The sequence below is a fragment of the Eretmochelys imbricata genome, chromosome 1, assembly GCF_965152235.1.
Source record: "Eretmochelys imbricata isolate rEreImb1 chromosome 1, rEreImb1.hap1, whole genome shotgun sequence".
NCBI classification, from domain to species: Eukaryota; Metazoa; Chordata; order Testudines; family Cheloniidae; genus Eretmochelys; species Eretmochelys imbricata.
In genome coordinates this window covers 152903308-152924751 of record NC_135572.1, presented here as the reverse complement: position 1 = coordinate 152924751, position 21444 = coordinate 152903308, and the positions used below count along the sequence as shown (strand labels likewise).

The following is a 21444-nucleotide window of genomic DNA, read 5'->3' as shown; positions in this document are numbered from 1 at the left end:
AATATGAATAAAAGAGCAATGCCGAACCTCACTACCACAGAAAATTGTTAAATGCTTAAAACTGATGCATGAAGAAAGGTCTATTCCTTTAGCAGGTGATTGAGAAAGATCCATTGTTTCATGTGCTATTTCTTTAACAGGTCCCTTTTGATTGTGTCTATTATTGGATGCATGTGTATGTTTATTCTTTTAATAGGTTTGGTTTTGAATAGGCATTCATATATACTGACACAGACAGTATGTGTTGCTTTGTTAGAAGTGTTATTCCTTTCACAGGTCCATCCCAGAAGTAGTTTATTAGAAATATATCATTTTACAGCCACACTTCAGTTGGAAAAAACAAAAGCAAAACTTAATTGATCTTGCTTTACTGTTATTCCACTAAAACTGGAGAGCCTCACCTTGGGTTGGAGCACAAACCATTCATCTGTCTGATTTTCAAAATTCCAGGAGTCCAAAGGAATTTCCACCTCCCCAAGAAAGCTGTTGTGCCCAAATCTGTCATAGTGCCAAACAGAAAGTTGGAGGGTCCTAGTCTCTAGCTGTGTATGGCTGATGACATACTATTGAAAGACAAACAGAGTGGAGGATCTATTTAATGAGAGTCAAGTCCAGTTCCATAATGACATTATATAAAAAACATACAACCTTATCTTCATAAAGTACATGGTAGCTGACAAATGAAGCACAGAAGAGACATTTGTTTTCCTTACAAGTGAAAATCAATACAATTGCAGAAGGCTATTATTCAAGAGAGATCTATAAAGGATAACTGTTCACCGTACAGTCTGCATTTATCTGTTTACATTATTTTTGTTGTTGTTGTCACTTGTCTGTATTATTTCTTTACCAGATAGTTTTTACTACAAAAGGAACTTCTTAAAATAACCTTTATTTAATTCTTACACCGTGGCTTCCACGGTAATTAAATAGAACAATTAAAATAAAAGTCTATTCTACAACAAAGAGCCTTTATAAAAAAAAAGTTGGCAGCAGCGTAATGAACTTTCCAAAGTGTCCCCTCTTCTCAGTAAAGTATCGCCACAGTTTTTCAAAAGCCCAAATGGTTACCAGTGCTAACAATTAAAATATATATTAACTAGCAGATTGTAAGAGGCCAGCAGTTACCCAATTAGAATGATGAGACTTTGCCTTGAAGGCCTGAAAAGGCCAAAAGAATCGATTTAAGACAGTTTTTAAATTATAGTAATGGGAACAGTTAGGACAAACAGTTCTTCTGCTATTGAATCTAACTATTTAGCTCTTACCCACAAGCCTTTGTCAGAACATATATAATATTTCATAAGAGTGTTAGGTCCCATCTACACAAAGTTCGGAAGCCATGTTAGGATTGTCCTAGAGAACAGCGTTAAATGTGATCTTTGCTAGATGGATACTAACTCACTTTTCCCCACTGCAGACCAGACCCAACTATACTATAAACCATTTCGCAAATGATGCTATAAAACAGGTCCCCCCTTGGTAAACAATCTGGCCAGACCAGGTGTATATACTGTAGTTTGTGAAATTATTTTATAGCCAGATTACGCAAACTACACTGGCCACAGAAGTTAAATTAGCCCCTATAACAGGAAACTTATTTGAGCACATTTTTATTAGCCGCCATAGGAAAAAAAAACCCTGTTTAAGTATTTGGGATGGGATTTTCAAAAGTATCTGAAGGACTTCAGAGTATAAATCCCATTTACTTTCAATGGGACTTGTGAGGTAATTTAGCTACTTTAGAAACTCCCACCATTTGGTTCTAAACTCACTGTACAGGGTGTGATGTTACACCCCATACTCTGCATAGAAATATCGTTATGATATGAATATGGCATAACTAAGATGTTTTATGGAAGATGAGTCGTGTGAGGTGTCATTGAAAAAGTTATGATCTACTGAATGTGTTTATCCAATTTGCATGCATGTATCATTTCTGTATCTGAAGTTAGGAATATTGACTATGTAACAATTACAACTGTGTGTACTTGGGGGAACACCCACCAGACAGTAGGTAATCAGCCTCAGTGGGCCATTAGGAAGAACAATAAGACTTGGAAGTACTTCCCAGTACAATAAGACTTTGGAAGTGGGACCCAGCACATCTGGTGGCACCCCAAAGTGGGGGTCCAACCCGTCACAAAGAGGATTTCAATGATTCTGAAACAGATCCCCGAAAGTAAAAATACAATAGTTGATTATCAAAAGTTATGTTGTAACTGGAAAGGAAAAACAAAATAAAAACTCTCCCTCAATACTGAGAAGTCAAAAGCTACAATCACTATGACAGCTAGATATTTTAACTCAAATATTTCCATTTTTAGCACCATTTCCCAGGTTTAAAATCAATTTCCCAGTGTTTGGCTTATGGTATAAATAAATTAAATAAAAAACAAATTAATTTAATGGCAAAGATCAGCATGGATTACAGGCATGGCAGTGTTCTCACCTTTAGTGTTTCATTAAACTCTGGATTGGTGGTGTTGCTTTTGATTTTGGTCTTGCGTTTACTTTGGCGAGATTTGTCTGGCAGGAGGTATGCTTTGACATAGCTGCAGATTAAGTAGTAAATTATTAACAGAGAATAAAAACAACCAAGTCTGAGAGGGCCACCTAGCAAAATTACACCAGGAGTGTTAGTCAGGAAATCAATTTTTGCAGAATAATCTGTGCATAAATATTAGCGAGAATACAGTCAATAGGCAAAAGTGAGCAAACACTTTTCTACAAACACACTTTTCTACAAACACACAAATGCACAGAGGATTCTGACGGCATCAAGATAATCACAAGAGCAAAGTTTAAGTAATTTGACAGTCCTGAGAAATACGTATAACTTTATTAGCAATTTCCTGTGTTGCAGTTTTTACATTTTTGATTGACCATATTTGCTAATAGGCAAAACTTGAAATTACACACAAACTCACCCTTTGGCCTACCTTCACATATTTATAGAGTTAGAGATTTTTAGAAATTGTTATTAATAGAGATCAATTAATACATAAAAAAATTCTCAAATATTTTAGACTTTTTATTTATATACTATCATATAGTTTACCACAAACCTGGGTAGATGTACACACAATTACTAAAGAAATAAAACATAAAAAGACACGTGTGGGGGCGGGGGGGGAGAAACAAAAAAGACTGACCACTCATTGCATTGTTTAGGCAATCAGATATTAAATTTGGTAATTTCCAGTTGAAATCTAAAATGAATTTGCTTTGGTCATGATCATCTCTTTTTGTGTTCACTTTCTACAAACTTTCATGCAAATGAGTTTTACTAGCATGAATATTTGGGAAAACGCCCTACATTTTAAGTTTGCATTCTCAAATATTGGTGGCAAAGATTGAATTTTAATAGAGCATTGATAGCTGCAAACCGATTGTGACAGTCCTCCAGTCAAGTAAAATAAACAATACTGCGTGGTTTATGTGAGCAATCACAACTAAGCAGCATACTCAAATAGCAAATCAGAGTAAACAAACTTAGGTAAAGTTTTGTCAAGTAACTTTGAATAGCAGATTTGAGAAAGTCATGATCTGTCGATGGATATTCAGAAAAAAGAAGGTTTCAGAGTAACAGCCGTGTTAGTCTGTCTCTGCAAAAAGAAAAGGAGTACTTGTGGCACCTTAGAGACTAACCAATTTATTTGAGCATGAGCTTTCATGAGTTACCCCACTGTCCTGCTGGTAATAGCTTATCTAAAGTGATCATCAAGTTGGGCCATTTCCAGCACAAATCCAGGTTTTCTCACCCTCCGCCCCCCCCCCACCCCCCACAAACTCACTCTCCTGCTGGTAATAGCCCATCCAAAGTGACCACTCTCTTCACAATGTGTATGATAATCAAGGTGGGCCATTTCCAGCACAAATCCAGGTTCTCTCATCCCCTCACCCCCCTCCAAAAACCACACACACAAACTCACTTTCCTGCTGGTAATAGCTTATCCAAAGTGACCACTCTCCCTACAATGTGCATGATAATCAAGGTGGGCCATTTCCAGCAAAGATCCAGGCTTTCTCACCCCCCCCCCCCCCCGGAACACACACACACACACACACACACATAAACTCACTCTCCTGCTGGCAATAGCTCATCCAAACTGACCACTCTCCAAGTTTAAATCCAAGTTTAACCAGAACGTCTGGGGGGGGGGGGGGGGGAGGTAGGAAAAAGCAAGGGGAAATAGGCTACCTTGCATAATGACTTAGCCACTCCCAGTCTCCATTTAAGCCTAAATTAATAGTATCCAATTTGCAAATGAATTCCAATTCAGCAGTTTCTCGCTGAAGTCTGGATTTGAAGTTTTTTTGTTGTAAGATAGTGACCTTCATGTCGGTGATTGCGTGACCAGAGAGACTGAAGTGTTCTCCGACTGGTTTATGAATGTTATAATTCTTGACATCTGATTTGTGTCCATTTATTCTTTTACGTAGAGACTGTCCAGTTTGACCAATGTAAATGGCAGAGGGGCATTGCTGGCACATGATGGCATATATCACATTGGTGGATGTGCAGGTGAACGAGCCTCTGATAGTGTGGCTGATGTTATTAGGCCTTGTGATGGTGTCCCCTGAATAGATATGTGGGCACCATTGGCAACGGGCTTTGTTGCAAGGATAGGTTCCTGGGCTAGTGATTCTGTTGTGTGGTATGTGGTTGTTGGTGAGTATTTGCTTCAGGTTGCGGGGCTGTCCATAGGCAAGGACTGGCCTGTCTCCCAAGATTTGTGAGAGTGTTGGGTCATCCTTCAGGATAGGTTGTAGATCCTTAATAATGCATTGGAGGGGTTTTAGTTGGGGGCTGAAGGTGACGGCTAGTGGCATTCTGTTATTTTCTTTGTTAGGCCTGCCTGTAGTAGGTGACTTCTGGGAACTCTTCTGGCTCTATCAATCTGTTTCTTCACTTCCGCAGGTGGGTATTGTAGTTGTAAGAAAGCTTGATAGAGATCTTGTAGGTGTTTGTCTCTGTCTGAGGGGTTGGAGCAAATGCGGTTGTACCGCAGAGCTTGGCTGTAGACGATGGATCGTGTGGTGTGGTCAGGGTGAAAGCTGGAGGCATGTAGGTAGGAATAGCGGTCAGTAGGTTTCCGGTATAGGGCGGTGTTTATGTGACCATTGTTTATTAGCACTGTAGTGTCCAGGAAGTGGATCTCTTGTGTGGACTGGACCGGGCTGAGGTTGATGGTGGGATGGAAATTGTTGAAATCATGGTGGAATTCCTCAAGGGCTTCTTTTCCATGGGTCCAGATGATGAAGATGTCATCAATATAGCGCAAGTGGAGTAGGGGCTTTAGGGGATGAGAGCTGAGGAAGCGTTGTTCTAAATCAGCCATAAAAATGTTGGCATACTGTGGGGCCATGCGGGTACCCATAGCAGTCCCGCTGATCTGAAGGTATACATTGTCCCCAAATGTAAAATAGTTATGGGTAAGGACAAAGTCATAAAGTTCAGCCACCAGGTTAGCCGTGACATTATCGGGGATAGTGTTCTTGACGGCTTGTAGTTCATCTTTGTGTGGAATGTTGGTGTAGAGGGCTTCTACATCCATAGTGGCCAGGATGGTGTTATCAGGAAGATCGCCGATGGATTGAAGTTTCCTCAAGAAGTCAGTGGTGTCTCGAAGCTATTACCAGCAGAAGATTGAGTTTGTGTGTGTGGTTTTTGGAGGGGGTGAGGGAACCTGGATTTGTGCAGGAAATGGCCCACCTTGATTATCATACACATTGTGAAGAGAGTGGTCACTTTGGATGGGCTATTACCAGCAGGAGAGTGAGTTTGTGTATGGGGGGGGTGGAGGGTGAGAAAACCTGGATTTGTGCTGGAAATGGCCCAACTTAATGATCACTTTAGATAAGCTATTACCAGCAGGAGAGTGAGTTTGTGTGTGTATGGGGGTGGGGGGGTGAGAAAACCTGGATTTATGCTGGAAATGGCCCACCTTGATTATCATGCACATTGTAGGGAGAGTGGTCACTTTGGATAAGCTATTACCAGCAGGACAGTGAGTTTGTGTGTGTGGTTTTTGGAGGGGGGTGAGGGAGTGAGAGAACCTGGATTTGTGCTGGAAATGACCCACCTTGATTATCATACACATTGTGAAGAGAGTGGTCACTTTGGATGGGCTATTACCAGCAGGAGAGTGAGTTTGTGGGGGGGTGGGGGGGGCAGAGGGTGAGAAAACCTGGATTTGTGCTGGAAATGGCCCAACTTGATGATCACTTTAGATAAGCTATTACCAGCAGGACAGTGGGGTGGGAGGGGGTATTGTTTCATGGTCTCTGTGTGTATATAATGTCTACTGCAGTTTCCACGGTATGCATCCGATGAAGTGAGCTGTAGCTCACGAAAGCTCATGCTCAAATAAATTGGTTAGTCTCTAAGGTGCCACAAGTACTCCTTTTCTTTTAGAAAAAAGAAGCAAAGTCATTCAAATAAATTACCTAGTTCATTTATGACAAATATTTGCAGAAACTATTAAAAATGAACAACATAATAGCCAATTATTCTCTTTGCTCTTGTTCTATTTAAGGATAGTTATGGAACATTATTTTGTGGTAAGACTGATATTAATAGGGACTTTTCACAGGACCATACAATTAACACTAGTTAGTTTGTACACTGTCATGCTATTGGCCTGGGGGCATGGATCAGCATTCATGCCACACCCCCCGTCAGTACTTGCCCCGGGCCGGGGAAGCTAATGTTACAACCAGCAGACCAAATTCAGTGATGAATCCTGGTCACACTAAGAAGATGCTATTGGCCAAAAAGGCAAATTACAATTAATCCAGGAGTGATTATTTTCTGTTGTCATCGCATAGGGGCTGAAATTTCCCCTACTGTGGAGACCAGTAAGGCTGTGTTTGCAGAGCGGGCCCAATTACACTATTTTCCGGTAGTGGTGCAGTATCTATTTTTTTTAATTATAAAAAAAGGAGCAATGAATAAAGTGGAACTTAGGATTTATATTTGATTTTAGAAAGAGGTATATTTGGAGTGAAGGATGAAGAATGCAATTTCTTTCTACTCTATAGGTTGCTTTTTCTGGCTATGTTTTTATTACTAGGAAATGGCTATTTTAAATTAAGGGAATTTAGAGTTCTATAAAGGTACCACCCTAACACCTCTGGTGGATAAAGTCTTCTATCAAAGACAGAGCAAACCTTCCCATTCAACCTTGACTCTAGCAGTAAGAAATTAGTTCAGTCTCTGTATCCATTCAGATCCCTGGCCCTTCTGTCCAAATTGCCAATAAAAGCATGTCAATTATTTCCAAGTGCAATAATGGCTGTTAATCATATGAACTCTCCCCCATTAGGAAACACACTGAAAACACCAACTCATTTCACATGAGACTCGAAGCAGTCAGAGTGTTATGGCTTCTGATCACTTGGGACATAGAGGTGAAAGGCTTCATATCCTGTTACCAGTCCACATAGTGTAGGGCTACAATATGTTCTCACATGCAGTCTAGAGATTCAAACTGTGCAGTAAGACTGAGAGCACTTCTAGGAAAGGGTAAGAAGGAAATTCTCTATGCTTACGGATCTGTTCTTTGCTTCTTTTCATCTGCTATGGCCAGGTTTCTGCAGTTTTTTACCAGGATGTTGAGGGCACCCGTTTTGTAGCTGTAGCTGAGGTGGAGAAGTATTTCCCCACTGACCTTCACATTGCCATAGTCCCCAGTTTCACTATAAACACTCATCATGCTGTTAATGCTAGTCTGAAATAAAGACCGAAAGAAGACAACTTGGAAGCTCAATCATTCTCTTTCCAGAACCAGTTTTTTCAAACAATGAGAGCCCTGCAATTACTGTTCTGCTGAACCTGCTATTAAAACTAGGATATCAAAGGACGTACAGAATTACCACTTACTTGATATAGAAAGGTATCACAATATCTCAAATGCCTACACAGTGTTTCTTCATATGTTGAACTCAAAACGATTTATAAAGGGGGTAAAGTTAGTACGATCACCATTTCCCAGTGGGGCCACTGAGTAACACAGAGGGTTAAGTAAATTGTCTACGATCACATAGCAAGTCCCAGGAATAGAGAATTGCCATACTGGGGCAAACCAATGGTCCCTCTAGGTCAGCATGCTGTCTCAGACAGTGGTCAGTACCAGGTGCTTCAGAGGAAATTATATGAAACCCCATCATGGAAATGACACAAAAACATATACAGTATCCTAATAAAGCAATGTCACCTCATCATGGGCATTTCTAAGAGCATAAGCAGGTCTCACAATTTTTAAAATTGTCCCTAATATAACTACTGGAAAATAATTAAATCTTTGTAAGACAAAAATTAGGACAGTTTGTACATTGCAGAAACCCAAGGCATTTTAAAACTCTGGTGTACATTTTTTTGCTGGCTTTTAAATAATATTAATCAAAAACATATCTAACTTTTGGTGTTTTAGAATTGTTGTATGTAGAAAGCCTGGGTAAACCCCCGAAAGAGTTCTCAGCACAAAGAAGGAATAAGAAGGAACATCAGAAAAGCAGAATATCAGAAAAGCAGTTGACAGGAAGCAAGAGAACTCACAGTATCACCATCTGCTTCAGGTACATTTAAGTAGGAGCATTTCCTGTCAGAGCCTTCAGGAAAGTTCTTTCAGGAAGACAAATGCAAAGGTCAAAAGAAAATAGCATTAGATAGCTGCAGGAAGAATTCAGAAAAGAAATGACAAGTTCTACAGACTAGGTGGGTAGTGTGGTGTTAAACCACAGTGATACAGTACTTACAGCAGTGAGGTACCAAGCCATACCTAAATCCCCCTCCAATAATGAATTGTATAATTGTATAATGAGTGAAAAAGTGTCGCCTGCTTATCTGCAGGAATACAGGTTAGTGACAAACGAAGACAGAATCTGCTGTACTAAGGTAGCACCAAACAAATTAAATGCGAACACCGACTCAGACTGGGATTTTCATTTTGGCCAAAAATCCTGCAAACACTAGTTAACTCTCTATGTGACTATTCCAATTGAAATGAGCGTCTTGTGTGAAAAATTAAGCATGCATACAAGTGTTTGCAGCACTGCGGCCTGCATAAGAAACTAGAATTGTGATTAAAGCAAGCTTGTCTGAACACTTGTAGGTTGAGAGGTTAATTCTGGGGAGTTTTTAAGGGTACGTGTAAAACAAAAAACTTTTTTCTGGTTTTACCCTTTATTGTTCCTTTAAAATTGGCCTCCAAATTTTGTGAAAAAAATGCTTTTGGGTTTTTTTTTTTTTAAACTGAAGTATTAAGAACATCAGGGGCCCGTTTTCCTCTTGTTGCTGAAAGACCTTGGCAAGATGTCTGAAGGATCTCACCAGTGAGGTCACAGGAGTTTATAACTTGGTCACAAGCTCCTCTTCGAACCAGCGAAGGGAGAATGTATGAGCCACAGCTTAAGCTATAACCTCTTCTGACATTACTGATTGTATCCTCCAAACCTCTTGCTAAGGTCCTGCAGCAAAGGAAGGAAAGTAGGGACTGGTGTGCTTATTCTTGATATCTCAAATTTAAAACCAAACCACCAGGAAATGTTTCTTTCCAGTGGAGCCCGGAATTCCATCAGAAAATCCCTACATTGCTAATAATTGCTTTAATAAAATAACAAAGACTAATTTAGAAAACATTTTATAACAACTGAAATATTTCACTTCTTACAATAAAAGCCTTTTGTTTTGTGGGATTTACACTGGGAGTCATGTTAAATATGATAAATGTGGCTGTTTAATGAAAACTTACTTATGTAATGACTGTATGTCTCAAATACCACTAAGAGCATCAGAGTGCAGAGCTTCCTTTTACTCAACATCTGAGGCCTGTATTAATCATCCTAGCATTTTATATCTTACTGGTAAAATATAAGACACTGGAACAAGGAATTAGACCGATGCAATGATCCTGACAAGTTGTTGTGTCCAGTGGTGGAACCCAGGAAAAATAACCTCTCTTTTATTTTAGCCCAAGTACTGTGGTTTTGATTTTCAGGGCACTCTAATTATCTACACTGTAATCTCCTTACTCAGATTTCTATAAAATTAGGGTTCATTTGACATTTATAGAATTATTTTGTGCCACAGTACAAAGTCATTAGTTTCACTATCAAAGGCTAAAACTCAGCAACAAGCAAATTACTCGCAGTATTTGTACAATGCTGAAGGATGAGATGCACAGAATAAACTAAATAAAATCAGAAAAATGTGAGTATTCGAGATGGGGAATATTAGCAACAACATACATTCAGAGTAGGTCAAAATAGACTAGTAAAACTGTTCCACTCTAGGGGGGAAGAAAAGCTGCTTGCTGATAGAAGCTTTTCCATTAACATAGCATGCAGTGACTTCAATAAGCATGCTGGGGGGGATGTGAAGAGGAAAGGAGCACTGAGGCATGAGATCATCTCAGTTCTACTGCAGCAGGAAAGCTGCATTTAGATTAGGAGAAAGGTCAAAAGGAATCTATATAGGAAGACAAAACCTACTGCTGAAAGTACCATGGAAAATGCTCATTAAATAAAGTTACCACCTAAGGGCCGTTACCAAGGGAAGTATTGAGCACCTGCAACTCCAGAACTCCAGTCTCAGAGTTCAGACCAAGGAAAGAAATTCATCTATAAAACCTATAGACTGGCAAGCTATAGGTTTTATAGATGTGTTGGCAACGAGTCAAATTCAAATTTGGTTAAGTGGGTGTAATTCAGCTGATTTTGATTGAGTTACAGTTGCTTACTAGGGTTGATTTGGCCTGACATGCCCAAGTCTCTTTTAACTCTGATTCCTTGAATTCCTTGAGACCCTGGAATAAAGGGTTTGACCCAGCTCTTTCTCCTTCCAAAGCAACAAGCTGAATTCCATGCTGACAATTGAACGCAAGTCTTTTGGAGGTGACCTTTACTGGAATTCTGTCTGCTTTGTGTGAGGCATTAAAAATACAATACCACATGCCACAAAATAGAATTCATTTCCTAGTGTCATGGCCCAAAATTTCCCTTTCCTTTGTATCAAATGTCCTGATCACTAGTTCACCTTGCTACCACCCTCCAACCCAGAGACTGCTGCATTCCATTGGCACTGTGTATATTTGCTGCAATCTTGGGTCCCACAGAGCTATTCTGGCACAGGACCTAAGGGAGGGTGGGCAAGGATGGCTGTATGCAATCCCCCTATCCCTGGAACAGCTGGGGAGTCAGTTAGTCAAATCCCAGGAATGACTTAAAACAGCCTAAGGATGGCTCTAATTTATGGTTTCCTGCAGTGTGCACCACTCAGGCCCCTTCCCCTCAGCATGACTCCTATCTCAAGGAGTATAAATTGACTATGTAGTGCTGGTTACACCAACTCTATCCCATCTGGGATTCCTCTGCTTTAAAGGGATCCACAGCTAGCCACTTCAAACAAACCTAAGGCTGCTTTACACTCCTAGAATAGCACAAAGCAGCCTTCTTAGGGCTAAGGATCTGGTTCACTGTCTATACTTTGTGAAGCGTCCTGGGAATGAAAAGCTGTTGCAGAAATATACAGTAGTTTTCATGGAAAGCAGAAATGCTTTCAGCAAAGCTGATCCCCAAATATCTTACTCTATGCATATGAAATGTCTTGAAACCTATGAGCCACACTGGGATTGTGTTGCATAGAGAATGGAATATATGTGGGGAGTTGGGGTCACCACTAGTACCAACTCCATATGGGTTATGAAGCTACTGACACACAATGCAAATGCATAAAATGAAAGCACTTGTATGTTGCAGGGAGCTTAAAAAATGTTCAGTTTTTTCAGAGTGAGCCCAACCATTCACAACCCCACCAAAGACTGCAATGAGAAGGCAGGAAAGACAGAACAGGGTGGGATCCTCTTTCAATGAAATGAAGAAGCTTCAGATCAATCATTTCTCTAGGCTAACTCTGAAAAACTGAGCTTGTTGCACACTATAAATCCCTATTTTTAATCTCTCCAGGTACAGGCCTGTATCTCACATCATCATTTATCAGGAGCTAGGGTTGCTAGTTTTTGTTGGAAGTATTCCTGGAGGTTTCATCACATGACATTAATCTTTAATTCCTGGAGATTCCAGGGAAATTCTGGAGGGTTGGCAACCCTAGCCAGGAGCCCGTGAGCAATGGCTATTGTTTACTCTCTTCCCCCGTCGCCCCCAGACAAGCCCGCTATCCCTCAACTATCAATAAAAATCTTTTCTATCAAAAGGATAAATTGTGCCTCTATCCCCTTCCCAATTCCTCAGAACTTAGGGAATTTCCATTGCTACACTTCACCAAAACTATTAAAAAAGAATCAAGACTGAGCATTTTCCTTTCCGCTGTTTGGCACAATTTAAATAAATACAGACATTTGCTATCCTTGGTGTCTTGTGAAAAATGTTTTAACTTCTGAATAGGCTTCTCTGACTGTGGCCAGAAGTCAGGCATAGTGGATGGAAATCACACATCCTTCTGATAATGGGACGGTCATTACAAGTGACAGAGGATTTTATTTTAAAGCCACATTATCTCCTCATATCAGTACCAGCTATTCTAGATTTGCTCATTTTGACAGAGCATCTAGATTGGCCAGATGTTTCAGGTTTCCTACTCTCATTTTTTTTCTTGTTGAAATTTCTCACTGTTCACATACAGCATCTGCCAAACAGATCACAGTTACAATTAATGACGGTTAATAAGACGATTAAGAGCCTGATACTGAGTGCCCCGTCCACACCTTCTTTTGAGATCATTTCAAGGTGAGGGCACTCAGCACTTTGGACAAGGTGCTCAGCATCTCCGGAGATCAGGTCCCAAGTCATCAGTGTGCAGGGAGGACAGCTACACTATAAACAACAATGGATCTCTGCTTCAGTACTGATGGCAGAGAATGGCATTTTAGCTTTACAGATAGGGATACTAAAACCACAACAAACAGAAAAATCACCAAGAAGTCAAAGTTGCTACTAAACAGCAGTAGGAAAGGAGGTCTGGATATGAATCAATACAAAAAATATCTACTGAATGAAATTGAATGCTCAGTGTGCGTTCTGTGTCATTAGCCCACATCTATTTCAGCAAGAAACTGCTTAGTGAGAAAGAATGAGGGAATTCTAGATGTTTTCCAATGGAGACCTTACTGTTGATAATCCACTTGCCAAATGTCTGCGATGTTTTAGATAATGAGAGGTCACTATGTCATCAGGGTCTTCCTCTATCTCGTCCAGGTAATCCTAACCGCAAAGAAAGAAAGAAAGTCATTCAATTACTGTATATTACTGTCAACTGTATATCTGACTCCTTCCTTGGGTTCTATTCCATATTTTTCTGTTTAAGAAAGATTGTGTCAACACATCTCCCAAACTCAAGTCTTGAGAGACTTTTGATTCACACTTTCAACAATTTTACACAGTCACAATCAGTATACCAGGAACAAAGGGCGCTTCTGGTTCACCTTTCAGCTGTTTGAAAACTGTAAAACCTCCAGGCTTCTATGTCCCCAGAGTAGGAAATGGATTTTTACCTTACATGGTGGGGCACTGCATTACGAAGTCAATTTCCAAGCACCCTACATTCTCAGTAGCACACCTGAATTACCCTATTCTGCTATTACTGCTAGGCATCTTCACACTCGTATTTAGGGTGGGAAACAAGGGAGGGACGGAGTAGGTGTTTTTCAATCTTAAGAAAATAAATATGTGAACTGGATGGCTTTGGATACCAGTTATGGGTTACGGAGGCTTCAACCTTTAAGTCATCAACTAAATTCAGCCCAAATCCATAGTGACCACAAGTTATTCCTACCATTAACTAGCTATTCAGTGAGCTGAGTTTCTGATCTCAGTCCAGTTTCTAATGGACATGTTTACATAACAACTAATCCGCACCACTAGTAATATTAATTTGCATCCTTGTTGGCAATCGTAGCAGACAGACAAAGGACTGATTAAATATAAAAAAATATATATAAAAACTACTTTTTGACTGGTATTTTGAGTGCTCCAAGTCATGGTTGTGGACATTGAAAGAAACGTGTCCCACCACTGTCTGTGCTGAACATAGCAGCTGAATAAACAGAAATATGTGGTTTCCAGAAAAGTCATTCTGGAAATTTTCAAGAAGATTATATTCATAGTTCTTTTTTCTTCAGCATTATAAAATTTTAACAAAGAAATGATATTTTCTAGATAGATAGATAGATAGATAGATAGATAGATAGATAGATAGATAGATAGATAGAATTTGCATTTTAGTAAATTACCTAATTCTTACACCTTAGGTAATTATAAACTAAAACTATTAACTGAAACTTGAAAGCAGATGATTAACAGGAATGTTAGCTTTTGAAAAAAACCCAAACAAACAGAAAGTTACCATTCTATTATGAGTCATGTGGAGACTTCATGGGTTTTAACAAGCATTATAGATGTAAGCAGAATCTGAATGAGTTCTCCCCTGACAGCCAGCTGGGATGGGGAGAGACTTCAGGAGCAAACTGTGTTTACATGAACACACCTACTCTGCCTAAATATCCAGCAGATAGAGTGGTGTTGCTCAAAGTGATCAACTTTGGCTGGTGTTAGGTTACAAATCACTTTAGCACTGAATGCAGAGGTAATGAAATGTTATCAATTTTGTTGTCTTGATTGTATGAATAAAGGGGAGCAAAACTATGCTTAACCTGTCCCAAATGAGGGGGTCACCCTCAACTGAAAGGACATCGTTAAGCCAGGGGCTCAAATGCCAGACCCCTGTAAAAGTAAGAGAGGTGGGGACAGGTATCCCTTCTAGGAGGTGTGGACTCTCCTGAAGCGTCCCCCGGTCTGGTTTAACCTGTTCCTCCCCACTGTTCAAAGATAGAGCTAAATAGGCTCCATTAGGAGCCTTTGGTATTTTAAGTGTTCAAAGCTTACAATCACTTGTAGGGACAGCTTGACAGTTTCTGTCAAGCCTAAGAGCTGAAAAATCACTTGAGCTTCCACCCAGCTCTTAGAGACTGACCTGCAGAGGTCATAGCAGAGAGGCAGGTGACAGAAGGTGACTGGCTAGCGAAAACAAGCAGCTGGCTGGGCGGCCAGCAGTGCAGAAGTACTCAGATGGTGGAGCAAGCAAGGTGCCTTCTTCCCTGGATGGGAGGTGAATTCACACAGATGCACCTCTGAACTCTGGGTCCTCACTGACCAAGGACAATCACTGTGAGTGGGGTATGGCGAGGGAGCAGAGAGGGGCACAGAAAAGGAACTGTTCGTTGTAGAACCTAAGAACATAAGGCAGAAGACACTGCCCCATGCACTCTGGGGTGGGTGTCCTGCTCACAGTTTTAGGTTTATGAATCCTGATTGTGGCATTTTCCCTAATCAATGTCAGATGACTTCCCTCCTTTCATGAAAAGTTTCTTATCTATACTCAGATTCTGTGCTTGTGAGTGGGGAAGTATTGCCTCTCAGAGACACCCAGGGGTGGTGTGTAATTTTCCCAGGTTACTGGGTGGGGGCTCAAACCCCTGGATATTGAACCCAGCCCTGGCTGCTGTTGGCTCCACCTGGCAGAAGGGTTACATAAAGGTTATCACTGACATTTTCAAAGCTGCTGCCATTAGCTTTAATGGGAACTGACCACCCACATCTCTTAGGCAGAGGTTTTGAAAATTGGAAGACAGCATCCAAATTCCCCTTAGGGCTTTGAGAATCCCACCCTACATGCCGATCTAAAATACTGTTGTCCTTCTCCCAAACCAAACGGACCCTTATCTCCTCCAAGCTCGGTCTCACAGCTTTTTATGCAGGCCAGGAGAACAGAGTGGCAACTGGGCATGTAGGGTAACGTTTTGGGTTAGAATTGTTAACATTTGTCAATGGATTCCCAGTTATTGCATGGCAACTCAATTTCAGAGAAAGAGTATGTCTGACTGCAGCTGGTAGTGAGCCTCCCAGATAGACAAGATTAAGCTAGCTTGGCTCAAGCATGCTAAAACTAGCCATGCAGATATGGTAGCACTGGCAGAGGCCTGAACTAGCTACCCAATCTCAGATCAATGGCATTGGGTGGGCTTGAGAGCCTGAGCCTGCCACCCATGTTGTTAATTTCACACTGCTATTTTTAGCATGCTAGCTCAAGCCAAGCTAGTGTGAGTATGTCTACAAGGCTCACTGCCAATGGTGATGTAGACATACCCATAGAGGGTCAAGTCCTTCACAGGTATAAATCAGGGTAGCTCCCTTGACTTTCCCTCTCCCCACTGACTTCAATGGAGCTACCCTGATATTTTGAAGGAGCAAATATAGAGACACAGTCAGGACTATTTTCTCCCTCAAAGTTATACAGAATACATTTATAGTTTAATGAAAAAATAATAGTTTTTGATTGCCCAGCAAATAAATGTGGTGTATGAAACTTGGATCAACATTTTCAAACTTGGGTGCCTATATATGGCTTTGGATATCTAATTTCAGACAGCCACGCTATACATTTTGGCCATCTCGTCCTCCTTGCCAAAGGAAGTATGAAAATCTAACCATTAAAATCTGTAATTCAACTTGTACAGACTGTGAGCACATTCTTGAAACCAAGAGATTGCTTGGAAAGCTAACATTTCGCCTCAGACTCTCTCATTTGCCAGCAGAGCCACAGTTCATTTTACATGACAGCAGCGATGTTTCTCAAGGGTGCTAGAGAAGCACAGCCACATAATTGGTTACTGTTGCTTATTAAAGTTAGAAGTGGTAAGAGACTAAGTAATCTTCATTGTCTCTATCAGGGTTATAAAAATACACCCAATCCAATTCCTTCTACTAAAATGGCTGAGGAAGTGGTGAGCAGTACTTTGTATTACTATAAAGTGGCTGAATAGGTGTTTCTTAATAGACCTTTAAAAACTAATTTAGTTTGCTCTGATACACTTTTGAAATTGCTTGTTTTAATTCCCTGCTTTTCCCTGTTCTGACAGAAGTATTTTTTTCAGTAACCCAAACACACACAACTAGAGAGTTCTCTCAACTTGGAAGCAGACACCACAATTAACTTCCCCCCCAAGTACTCCTTGATAAATGTATTTCACAATATTCAGCTTCTGAAGTCTATTTGGAAATTGCAACCAAGAAGTATCATAGACTCAGAGAAAGAAAAGACCTATCAGTTATCCAGTCCATCTCCCTGAAAAAGGAAGACTGTGTCCTACCAAAATCACCAATAGCTGACTGCGAGCAAGGGAGGCAAGTGCCCTCCCTCACTCTTTCAGCCCAGTTCATCCAGGCAATCTGCTTCTTGCATCCATGCAGGACATCCCCCACACCAACAGCAGCTCCAACTATCCAGGAACAGATACTTCAAAGTCCAGCTACCACCACCAGCTGGCCAGGCATAAGGGAGATACAACCTTTTCAGCCTCCAGGATTTGATTCTTCATTTTGCACACTACCCCTGAGATGCCTCTCATCTCCCACACCACTTTCAGGGAACCTAAAACACTGTGAAGGCCACAACCTTAACCCCATGAGCACAACATTACTGCATCCCCAGTCTCTTTGGGACAAGGGCTTCCAAGGTGAGTGTTTTTGTCTATCTTAGGTACTTATATACCCCCTATCACTAGGGTATTTGAACACCTCCCAAACTCGAATGAATTTATTCTCACACCACGCCTGTGAAGCAGGAAAGTGCTGGCATCCCCACTGTACAGCTGGGAGACTAAGTGACTTGCCCACAGTCCCAAGCCAACACCCTAACCACTGGACCATCCTTCCTCTCTGGTAGGTTAGGCCCAACTACCCCTTGATACCAGCATGTATGTCTGTGTGTAGCTACAGGTGACAGAACATGACTGCCTGGGTTATTACTTATAACACAGTAGTGCCTGTGAGGCCTAATCAGGATGGGGGGGCCCATTGTACTAGGTGCTGTACATACACACACAGACATGATCCTGGCTCTGCAGAGCTTACAATCCAAGAAGACAAGTGACATACGAAGGGTGTGGGGGGGAGAGGAGTACAAGTCAAATACATACAATTTTTATATACAGATATCCAGTTGAAAACTTAAAAAATAGTTATAAATACATAAAACAAGAGCCAAATAACCCCATCTGTGCATCACACATCATTAACTAGTTGATTTCTTATAGGCACTGAGGCCCAGGTGGGACTTGGATATATTTTGAGGAGGAGAGGGAAATGGTTTATGGATCAGTCTGTGTGCAAGGGGAAAACATGGAAGTGGGCATGGAGATGTTTGTGAGAAACTGCAAAATAGTAGGAGGTGACTGGCATCACTGGGGAGCAGAGACCGGGAGGGTGACGTGTTGCAAGACTAGAACAGACAAGCAGAGAGGGACAAAGCTGAAGAGCTTTGATACTGAGTATAACTCCGAATAAAAAAAATAAAAAATCCAATGAGGCAAGAGTTGGTGAAGATCTGAAGTGTTCAATGCACTACATGAATGGTATTCTAAGATGAGACTCCATCCACTTACAAACTAAAAAATTCCCAGATGAATAGCTATTGTATCTACCATAACTACAAAGAGCCTTAACTACTGTATAGCTATTACTTGGAATCAATCCATACACATCGTGTTTGGAAGGTAATGTTGCCCAAGGATATCATTTGTTAACGGTCCACAAAATTCCACACAATTGAGGCACCTTCTTGACAAACTGATTCCCAAACACATTTGTCTCCATAAGCCCAATTGTCTTCTACTCCAATTTTTAATACTATTGTAGTGTGCGGTGCTTTACATTCTGCAATGATTGCAGCATAAGCTAGATGCAGGCTTGAATTTATACAAGTCTGAGTTCACTCTCGTGCAGAACTAGGAGTTTAAAGATTATGCCGACTTCAGAAGCTAGAGTGACAATTTTTCCACCCTGTGAGCTTTAGTGTCACTTCTAACTCACCAGGTCCTGGTCTAAAGCATCAGGTACAGATTTACTTCTTAAGCTTACAGCATCCTTGTTTTCTTCTGAGAAAGACCCACTCAAATCTATCTCAGATCTGCTGAGATCTGGAAAACAAAGGGGAAAGGAAGGTGTTCATTAATATACAATTTATACAACAAACACTGTTCTTTTCATATTGTCACCTTTTAGTAGTTGTTGCTACAACACCAAAATGATTTTTTTTTAAATCAAATCAAAATAATCTCCATCAAGGTATTTGTGCCATGGCACCCAATTGTGGTATCTGAGCACCTTCAGCTGAATGATGGAAAAATAATTTTTACCATAGTATTCAACTTTTTGGATACCTCCCTTCCCTCAGTACTATTATGGGCTGTATGGGTCTGTCCCCTATGGGTCACACGCCATTCAGCCTTTGGCCTTCTCATGCAGGGCCACCTGCTTGGGTCATTATGATATCAGGGACATAGGCAGCAGGAGCTCTGGATGAATCTACACGTTCACAACGACTCCTGCAACCCTCCACCTCAGCAAATAAGAAAAAAAAAACCCAGAGTCCAAAGTTTCAATGTTGAGTGAATGATGATACGGTGACCCTGGGCGCTCCTCATACCAACAGGCCCGTGGAGTATAGCCATTATCATAATTTTGCCCATGATGTAATAAACTGGTACCCTGGCATTACCTTTTGCAGTAACTCACTACAGGCCTGACACACTGTTGTCATGATATTCATTTAAGACATGTTTTGTAATATATCATTTGAAAATTAAGAACATGCTGGTCATTAATGACACTGGGAAATGTAGGTAACACAACTGTATGTGAAAGTATGAATACTCTCTGTTATTGTGTTTTGGAGTCTGTAAACAGACAAAGGAGGTAAAACGGGTTTTTTCCTAGACAAAGGAATCAGTGTTTCCTCTAATTTTTTGGAGGTGATGTGTGACACCTTAATATTGGTGCACATAACCAAATTCATGTAGTGGGGGGTGGGGCTGAGGGGTTCGGAGTGTGGGAGGCAGCTCAGGGCTGGGACAGAGGATTGGGGTGCAGGCTCTGGGGTGGGGCCAGGGATGTGGGGTTTGGTGTGCAGGAGGGTGCTATGGGGCTACATCAGGGAGAGAGGACTCCCGCCAACTCTGTCTCCCTGCAGCAGCACCCTGGCTGGCAGCTCTGGGGCTGAGGCTCCAGGATAGGTGCCCCTGCCCGGGCAGGTCCAGGCTGGGGCCGGGCTGGGGGAGGGGCACCCGGGCTGCGGCAAATCAGGGCACCCCAGCCATGGCAGGTCCAGGCTGCGGCTGGGTTCAGGCCAGGGGAGGGGTGCCCCAGCTGCGGCAGGTCCCCAGGCAGGTTCCCTGAGCACCTGCACAGCACTAAGTAGGCTCTTGCACGGCCGCGCAGCTTACAGGGAACTTAGAAAGGAATGTGTATTTATTTGTCTGACCTGCTTGATCACAGGCAACTACGTTTACATATAAGGTAAACAAAGCCATCAAGCTAAAAAGCAGGAGAGAAGACCACTTAACGATGACAATGAAGGACAGAATCTGCAGCCCAGGAAGTCTTCCTGGCTCTTGAGACAGAGACAATGAGCGTTGGTCAATATAAGACAAGCAAAAAGCCATTTCACCCCCCCACCCCCATACACACACAAACTCACTCTCCTGCTGGTAATAGCTCATCCAAAGTGACCAGTGGTCAGTTTGGATGAGCTATTGCCAGCAGGAGAGTGAGTTTGTGTGTGTGTGGGGGGGGGGTGAGAAAACCTGGATTTGTGCTGGAAATGGCCCAACTTGATGATCACTTTAGATAAGCTATTACCAGCAGGAGAGTGGGGTGGGAGGAGGTATTGTTTCATGGTCTCTCTGTATATATAATGTCTTCTGCAGTTTCCATAGTATGCATCTGATGAAGTGAGCTGTAGCTCACGAAAGCTCATGCTCAAATAAATTGGTTAGTCTCTAAGGTGCCACAAGTACTCCTTTTCTTTTTTAGAAAGAATTAGGACTACTAATGAACACTTACCTGATGCTAGAGATGCCCTAGAAACTGCTATTGAAGGTGTTCCAGATGCATTCCTACGGTGTTTCTTCACTAAATCTTCAGGTACACTTTCACTTGCAGGCACAAAAGGGCCATTTTTTAAACCAGGGTCCTGCTGAATAAGAATAATATATATTCCATAAGCATCGAGTCATATACGAGCAAGCTTATTTATGGTCAGTCTGAGGCAGCACCATTACAGTCTAATTCCCATAACCCAAAAGAACACTATGAGTACACAATCACTTATTAAATATTTGTATTATAATTAATCAGCATTGGGGCCCCATTGTGCTCGACATAATACAAAGGGAAATGACAATGCAATCCCTGCATACAACCTCAGCTTTCACTTTAAGGGGACAAGTGGGGCAGGAAGGGTGGAGGGAGGCAAGGAATACAATCAAATATATACATTTGCCATTTTTCAAAATTATAAATATACCCGATCTACACAGTTTTTATACAAATACAGCTTTGTTAGCCAGGAGTGTGACTCATCTGACA

General features: G+C 41.3%; 1 protein-coding gene across 1 annotated transcript in view; it reads right to left on the bottom strand.

Moving 5' to 3' along the window:
* The window catches only part of SYTL5 (synaptotagmin like 5), a 121507-nt gene that overhangs the window by 17872 nt on the left and 82191 nt on the right, over positions 1-21444 (bottom strand). The window contains exons 7-13 of the mRNA XM_077807219.1: positions 20920-21052; positions 18889-18995; positions 13132-13224; positions 8564-8629; positions 7558-7736; positions 2453-2555; positions 402-563 (exon numbers count right to left, since the gene is read on the bottom strand). Of these exons, the coding sequence (XP_077663345.1) occupies positions 402-563; positions 2453-2555; positions 7558-7736; positions 8564-8629; positions 13132-13224; positions 18889-18995; positions 20920-21052 (843 nt within the window). The remainder of the gene's footprint in view (positions 1-401; positions 564-2452; positions 2556-7557; positions 7737-8563; positions 8630-13131; positions 13225-18888; positions 18996-20919; positions 21053-21444) is intronic.